This window comes from Corylus avellana, chromosome 4, assembly GCF_965113065.1.
Source record: "Corylus avellana chromosome 4, dhCorAvel1.hap1.2, whole genome shotgun sequence".
NCBI classification, from domain to species: domain Eukaryota; kingdom Viridiplantae; phylum Streptophyta; class Magnoliopsida; order Fagales; family Betulaceae; genus Corylus; species Corylus avellana.
The window spans coordinates 10,621,757-10,630,573 of NC_142493.1; the positions used below are offsets into that span (position 1 = coordinate 10,621,757).

Below are 8,817 nucleotides of genomic sequence, written 5' to 3' on the forward strand. Positions count from 1 at the left end.
TTCATGTTAAGACGAAAAGAACAAAATATCACAGATTTGATATTTTGTAAACTTAGCATCTTAACGAAAATGAGTTCGCATCAAGATGTGAAGAGTAAAACTCAACATTCACGTCATGAGGGTCATCCAATGGAACATCCAATGGAGTAGCAGAAACTTCTCATTACATCGTCATCTTAAAGTACCATCAAACGGAGAAGACAATAGCTTCCTGTCACGTCTTCGTCTAGACATGCTATCCAACAAGACTCGCAGAGAGCACAAGAAACACCCGCTTTACTTGTCCGTCTTAACGGAACATCTAACGACATTTCCAAAGAGCACTAAAAATATTCCCGTCACTTGCCCGTCTTAACGGAACATCCAAAGAGACTTTCTTTTTCACTTAACACTTGCAATTCAACACTAAGAGTCTGTTTGAGATTGTGTTTGAGGAGCTTAGAAGTGCTTTTAACATTCAAAAAGTTCATTTGAAGAAAAAAATACTCGTTTGGTAAAATATGAAAAGCTCTTTTAAGAGTTAAAAAAACTTAAAAATTGTCAAAAAAACATTTTTGGCAAAAGCTTAAAAACGAAGCTTTTGCCCAAAAGCTTAAAAACGAAGCTTTTGCCCAAAAGCTCTGTTTAACTTAAAAACTCTATTTCTCAAACACAATCTCAAATAGGTTCTAAAACACTTACGTGAATACAAAGCAAAATACTTACGAGGAGTTGTGCATTGAATTTAGCCAAACCTGAACCTAACTAGATAAATCATTATTAAATTTTTAATCCAATAATAATATTTAGTGGCACGTGAGAAAATATGCACTTAATTAAGAGTATTGTTAACATTCCTAACATTTCTAACAAGCTAAAAACTCTTGGCTTGAGCTAACGCTACAAACTTAACGTACGCAACTGAGTACCGCTGCAAAACTATTGGTTTGTGTATTTAAGCGGCTATAGAATTCTCTCTCATTCATATCTCTTGAGTGGCCAGATAAAGTTAACGCACAAACTTAATTACGTACGCAATAAAGTGCTAAACCTGCCAGGCTTGTTTTTTTTTTTGAACTGAAATTGCGAGATATTATTAAGATCAATGAGCCAAACCCAATTGCTCAAGAGCAATGAGGTTCTGAATACAATTAGGTGGATCTGAGGTCCACATCTTATCCATGAGGTGTTCCACTCCCATTCTCGCTAATACATGAGCTGGACGATTCATTTCCCTGTTAACATAAGTCAAGTTCCAATGGGCTATTCCTTGTAAAGAGGTGCGAATATCATGAATCAAATGGCCGATTCTACTCCAGTCTTGTAGTCCTGATTTCACTGCATCAATCACCGTCTTCGCATCACCCAAAAAATGAATCTTTTCATACCCTATATTACAGCACAATTGGATGGCTTCTAATATCCCCAAAGCTTCTGCAGCGGCTGGTTCTGCACACCCCCGAAGAGTGAGACATTTTGCTACTAACAGATTCCCTTCACTATCCCGTAGGACTATCCCCAGTCCCATACGGCCCATTCTCCGGTTAAGTGCAGCATCCCAATGTGCCATGATCCAACCTCGTGGAAGGGCTGGCCACCCACTCGACCTATCTTCCAGGCGAACCAAAGAGTCCGCTGCATGAGCATTGCGATAGTCCGATATAGCTGCTTTGGTATACTGCATCACCGTTGTGGGATGGGAAAAAGATCCACCATGAACAACTTCATTTCGTCTCATCCAAATGCGTCGAGCAGCTCCTACAAATACCTGTAATTCATCATGGTCACAATGAGTGAACATACCTTCCACTACTTGTAAGAAATGTGGACCTGGATAGTAACATTTCTGGAATTTCCGACCGCCTTCACTCCATACATCCATTGCCGATGGGCATTGCCATAGTATATGGAAAGTTGTTTCTTCTTCAAGTCCACAAATAGGGCAGTTCTTATCCTCAATAATCCTCCTCCGACAAAGATTTGATCTAGTCGGAAGAATGTCATGACAGGCTCTCCATAAAAAGTGTTTCTCGGCATTGGGTATGGGCAATTTCCACAGCTTGCTCCAGATTTCCTTGGTTGATCCCCTTGATGAACATTCTGCTTTGGCAGCCTCCTCCATCTCCTTTTGCATGTGATATGCACTTCGCACTGAAAAGAGTCCCTTGGACGTACCCCTCCATATTAGAATGTCATCTTGGGCCGTTCGGCAGAGGGGTATGGACATAATGTTTGCTATCTCAGGCGGGGAAAAAAGTTGCTCAAGTAATCCAAGATTCCACCTCTTTGTCTCACCATCAATCAATTCACTAACCGTGGCTGTTGGGGTTAGTAAAATAGGTTGGGATTGTATCCGGTATGTAGAAGGAGTAGGCAGCCACCGATCATGCCAAATTCGCACTTTCGTCCCATTGCCTATTCTCCAAATAAGCCCCTCTCGCAAAAGATCACATGATTTTTGTATACTTCGCCAAGCAAAAGACGGATTATTCCCTTGCGCCGCCTCCAAAATAGAACAATTAGGGAAGTATTTGGCTTTCATTATACGTGCAATGAAGCTATCCGGCATTTGCCACATCCTCCAACACTGTTTTGCTAAGAGAGCCTTGTTGAAACACGTGAAATCTCTGAAGCCCATGCCACCACACCCTTTTGATAATCCTATTTTGCTCCAACTCATCCAAGCTATCTTTGAATCATTCTCCTTTTGGCCCCACCAAAACCTTAGCATGAGTGAATTAATCTCCGAGCACAAGGCTTTTGGAAGCATAAATATGCTCATACAATAGGTAGGTATGGCTTGTATTACCGCCTTCAACAAGATTTCCTTCCCCACTTGAGATAGGAACTTAAGTTTCCAATCTTGGAGTCGCTTCCTTACCCGTTCGACTATACCTCTAAACGTCACCGTTCTTGACTTACCCACAAGGGCCGGTAAACCCAAGTAAGTATCATAACGTTGGGTATCGGGGACCCCCAATACTTCCAAAATCTGATTTTTATCCGCCATCGGTGTATTCTTACTAAAGAAAACAGCCGTCTTGTCGTTGTTCATCTTTTGCCCAGAAGCAGCCTCATACATTTTCAAGATGTTAGCCAAATGATTCCATTGGATGGTGTTAGCCCTACAAAACAATAGGCTATCATCGGCAAAAAAGAGATGACTAATGTGAGGTCCCCGTTTAGAAGTGGGAACCCCCGTCAAAAGCCCATCGCTATTTGCTTGAGTTAGCATAGAGCTAAGTGCCTCAGCGCAAAGAAGGAACAGGTATGGTGATAACGGGTCTCCTTGCCTAATTCCCCTTGATGGTACAATGTGACCACATGGTGTCCCATTTACTAGGACCGAATATTGTGCCGAAGTGACACACATCATGATAAGATGAATCCATCGTGCATGAAAACCCATACGGACCATAACTGCTTCCAAGAACCGCCACTCCACCCGATCATATGCTTTACTCATGTCTAGCTTCACCGCCATGAATCCCTTCTTTCCCCGCATTCCGGAATTCATAGTGTGCAAAGTTTCATAAGCTGCTAAGACATTATCTGAGATCAAACGTCCCTGGAGGAAAGCGCTTTGGTTTGGGGAAATGACATAAGGTAAAACCTTTTTTAAACGGTTTGCGAGAACCTTTGATAACAGTTTATACATCACATTGCAGAGACTTATTGGGCGAAATTCCACAACACTAGAGGGAGACTTTACTTTCGGGATAAGCGCAATGTGAGTAAAATTTAAATTGCAAGGCACCACTCCAGAGTTAATAATTTCCAGTATAGCATCGCTTACCTCGTCCCCTACAATGGCCCAATTTTTTTGGAAAAAATCTGCAGTGAAGCCGTCCGGCCCCGGAGCTTTTTGGGGAGCTATTTGGAAAAGTGCATCACTAACCTCATCTTTGGTAAACTCCTTCAGTAAATCCACATTCATTTCAGCCGAAATCCCTGCAGAGAGGTATTGGAGGCTTGGCTCCAGATCACCCGCCTGATCTGCTTTGAATAGCCCCGCAAAGTAGTTTACAAAGGCCATCTCCACAGTGTCCGGTGTCTCCCAAGCTTGGCCCCTAACATCCGAGATTTTCCGTATGAAATTTGATTTTCTCCTGGCGTTAGCACATTCATGGAAATATCTGGTATTTCGGTCTCCTTTCCTGAGCCACACCTCTTTCGCCCTCTGCCTCCAGTACATATCTTCCTTTTCTAATAGAATGTTCAGCTCATGCTGGAGTTTTTTCCCCTCATCATTGGCCGACAATTCTTCCTTTCCCTGTAGCTCCAATAGTTTTGTTTGAAGCCGATTTATAGTGTCTGTGGGTTCCTTCTTTTGACGCTGCCAATTTAAAAACAGTTTCCTGCATCCCTGAAGTTTGGCCCCCAGGCTGTCCCACTTTCCAATAAAATGTGTGGGAGTCTTCCAAACCTGCTCGATCCTTTCCAAGTATCCCTCCTCCAGAGCCCAACCTGCAACATATCGAAACAAGTTGCCCCTAGTTTTTCTTTTGCCGCTTCCGTCTAGACTCAGTAAAATAGGGAGATGATCCGAACCCATAGCAAATTCCACGTGTAGCTCAGCCTCCGGAAACAGCTCCCGCCATGCATGGTTTGCCACTCCCCTATCAAGCCGCTCTTTTATAAACTCCCTTCCTTCCCTGTAATTGGTTCAAGTGTACTTGGGGCCCCAAAAACCCAAGTCGGTCAGCCCACACTCCTCCAAAGCACATTGAAAACCCCTCATTTGGCTTCGAATTTTTTCACTTCCGCCCCATTTTTCCCCCGGGGACAAAATTTCGTTAAAATCACCTAAGCATATCCATGGCTGGGGATGAAAGTGTGCCAGAATTTTCAGAAGACTCCAAGACTCATGCCGTTTTGCCACCTCCGGTTGTCCGTAAAAGCCCGTGACCTTCCATGGAGTGGAATTTTGATGTTCTTGTATCACGGCATTTATATGATGCTGGTTGTAGTTTTGAATCTCCAAGAAGATATCCTCTTTCCAAAGCAGAGCCAGACCTCCTCTCCTCCCTATACTATCCACCACAAAAAGGCCATAGTACCCCAATTTCTGTCGAATCATTTCCATTCGATTATTACGGAGCTTGGTTTCCATGAGGAAAACCATAGTGGGTTTCTTATCCTTCACCAAGCGGCTCAGGTCTTTGACTGCTCGAGGGTTCCCAAGCCCTCGGCAGTTCCAACTTAGAAGTTTCATTGCGGTCGGCGGAGCTGCATCGCAGCCACCGCCATCCCCGATCCAGTTGCATCTTCTGTTTTACCACTATGTTTCCTACCTTTTTCCACCAGCTTTTTATCTCCATTGGTGTCCCTCTTTTTCTTTACTTCCTGCGAGGGTGAGTATTCTGAAGCATGTGTGTCAGGTCCGTCTTCATATTTTCTTTTCCACGTACCCAACGCTGCATCCGGGTTTCTTTTTTCAGTTTGGGCTGCTCTGATTGTTCTAGCTATTTCAGATATGAGTGGGCCTGGATAGCTTTTCCCCCCTGGGCTTTCATCCTTCGTACTCCCAGTAAGCCCATTTGGGTCCACCTTGGATGTTCCAGCATGTCCAACTTTTTCATGCAGGGCACCTACGTTGTTTGCTGCAGAATTTGAACTTAAACTTCCCCCTCCATCTCCCAACGGAAAAATCTTTTTTTGTGGAGACCGTAAATCACGCTGTCCAGTGGATTCACTCTCAGTATCGCCCAAAGGAAAAGTTTCCTTCAGTGGAAAGCGAGTATCACGCTGATCGTTCGTATCACCTAAAGGAAAACTTTCCTTCAGTGGAGAACGAGTATCACGTTGATCTTCATAATGGCTTCGAGAACCGCTCCCCCCATAGAGCGTGTCTTTCCTTTCCTTTCCTGGCTGAACATTATCATTCATTTTTCCTGTTCGTCCGCCGGAATTAACGCCATCAGGCCCGCTGTTCCTTTTCTGGTATTGTGCCGATTGACTGGTCGGAAAAAACTCGTCGGAGTCTCTCGTCTCTCCAGGGTCGTCGGGCCTTGCACTTCTCCTGTCCTGGTCTGGACGTTTATTGGCTTCTGTTTGTGTTGAGCTTTCTTTCCCCACATGCCCTGGTTTGTAACTCCTTTCCCCTCTACGTGTTGGTGATGGAGCTCGTAGCCATGGGCCAAATTCAATGTTCGAGTCTTGGTTTCTCAGGGTACTACGTTTTTGGCATCCCTCCCTTCCATGTTGAATAACTCCACAGTGGAAACAGTATTTTGGTAGTTTTTCGTATTGAAAACCTATCAATGAAGCCGTTCCCTGAAATTTCAACTTCCTTCCTCTGAGTAGTGGCTTGGACAAATCAATGGAGACACGAACTCTCAAGTATTCACCCCACCCTACTCCTTCGCCATCCGTATCCACTTCTTCCACCACCCCAATTGATGCGCCAATCTTTCGCCCAACCTCCCTTCCCATGCAGACCAGTGGAAGGCCTATCATCCGCACCCAAAAGGACGCCCTATCGAATTTTAATTGCAATGGTGATGAAAGCCCATCAAATTCCTCGACCAGAAACAAGTTTCCTTCGAATACCCATGGCCTCCCCTCGAGAACTCTGATTTTGTCTCTGCTGTTATCGAACTCGATCATGAACAGATTCTCCCCCAGCACTTTAAATGTCATGGAGTCCACCGGTTTCCACCAACGTCTAAGTGAGGCTCTGATCGTTTCCTTGCTCACAATCCGATCCGCCACCAACTTGCCCACGACACATGACCGTCCTCTCTTAGCCTGCACTTGCACTTCTTCTTGCTGAATCTCCACTTCCAGATCTTCCTCCTCGGAGAGGGTCAGTTTGCGCCAAAGTTTTGAAAGGTCCTCCGCCATTATTTTCAGACAGCAAAACCTCAAAGACCAGATCTACTCCCTCAATCTCCAGAAGATTAGGGAAACTTGTCCTTCTCCTCTACGAATCCTAGAGAGAATTCCTAGCGAGAAAATTTTCCGCTTTCGGATTATAACTCAACTATTGATCACAAAATCGTAAAAACTTTCCTGTCGATATCATCCATCCAACGAGAGAACTCCAACTTCTCCCTAATGGCCTTGACAGACAACAGGTAGCGCCACCTTAAAGGCTGCACCCCCCATTGTCCCCATTAGTTTCTTCGAAATCGGAGTTCTTGGGATAATAATTGCCTCCTAACCCTGCCAGGCTTGTTGAGGAGCATTCGATGTGTGTCTAAAGAATACCAACCTTTTTAGGAAAACAATCCGCTCACGTGATCCATCAATAAAAGACAGTTGGGCTCTGTGACTTGATGGATTGTCGAAGTCATGTCACAAGCATTTCTAGGTTCTTCCAAAATACTCTCTTAATTACAAGCTGGGTACTCAGATTTCTTTTAAATATTCTGTTTGAAATTAAGTAATAATAATATTCTATATTTAAGAGGTAGTTCAATCGGTTAGGACCATGCTTAATGAAGTAAATATTACTAGTTTGAATTTTTCTCTTTTGTGTGAACATGTTAAAAAAACAAAAAAAAAAAAACAAAAAGACTATTTAACTTTCTATTTGGGATCCGTCGAGATTCAGTTAGAATTCGTCAAGACTTTGTTGGGATCCAGTCTCAAAACAGTTATATCCGGTCGGGACATCGTCAGAATACGGTTGGAACTTGTTGGAAACCATTTCAAAATGTCCTTCCCAAGCCTACTACAGGTGGTGGTTTGGCCAGCCAAGAGAGCCGCTGGGGGTGGAAAAGCCTCCCCCATGGCATTTGGGGGTGGTTTCTGCTGCCACCCCATAAAGTGTGGTTTAGTTTTTTAATTACTTTTAATTTTTATGACACATGGCATTTTTATATGATGACACGTATGACGGAGTGTGACAAAATCTAACAGAGGTACTAAGTTGGTCTTTTCGTGTAAGTCAGATACCATTTGTGACAGCACTGATAGAATTTGAACCGAGGGTGGAAAAAAAATAAAAATGTTCAAACTTACATACTAAAAAGATAATTAACCATTCTATTAAATATTTTGTCCTACATCAAGCAATAATAGAGTATTTAACTTTCTCTTTCGGATCCATCAGGATTTGGCCGGAACTCATCGGGACTTTGTTGGGATCTAGTCAAAAAGCAGTCGGATTCGGTCGAGACATCGTCAGAATACGGTCGGAACTCGCTGCAAACCATTTTTGAATTTTATCATTTACACAATTTTTTTTTTAATTTTTAATTTTTTTTATAACTAAAACGAAAGATGAATAACCGAAACAATGGTTAAACTCAATATCTTTACTCTAAATATATTCTAACACGGTCGCACATGAATTAATGGCATTGTTGCAGTCTCAGAATCCAACAATGGCCAAATTTTGAGAACAAAAGCAACGCAAGAAGTATTATTCCATATATACTTCTCAACAGATAAAATTGAAAGTTGTTCAAATGTCAATTTTACAAGGCAACTAACCCATGATTGAAGTATGCATGCTAGAAATGACACATTGGTTGTACCATTAATTTTGCCATGAGAAAATATGGAACATCCAAAAGGTAGGAAGGGCTAGCAAATGGGTCATATTTTTATTTATTTCCATCTTTTCACAAAAATTAAACCAGTCGATATCTCAACATTTACCAGATAACGACAGGGATGGTGAACCCATTGAAAACATCTATGTACAGATAAAACTACCAATGCCAGGCCACCCCACTGTTAGCTAAGTCATAAAGACTGCATGTTTTCTCCCACTTCTTTTTATTTTTTTATTATTTTTTTATATTTCTCCCACATTTTTATTCACTCACTTCTCATCCTCTTTCTCCCCCACAATATATTCTACAATTACCGTCGAAATTATTTCTC

The 8,817-nt window shown here is 42.6% G+C and overlaps 1 protein-coding gene across 1 annotated transcript; it reads right to left on the bottom strand.

Annotated features, from left to right (window-relative positions):
• Positions 1-1,081: 1,081 nt before the first annotated feature.
• LOC148586273 (uncharacterized) lies at positions 1,082-5,194 on the bottom strand. The gene is made up of 2 exons (XM_088515541.1): positions 4,851-5,194; positions 1,082-4,634 (listed from the first exon to the last, which is right to left on the bottom strand). Exons 1-2 carry the CDS (start codon positions 5,192-5,194, stop codon positions 1,082-1,084), a joined length of 3,897 nt encoding a protein of 1,298 aa, XP_088371667.1.
• Positions 5,195-8,817: the final 3,623 nt, after the last annotated feature.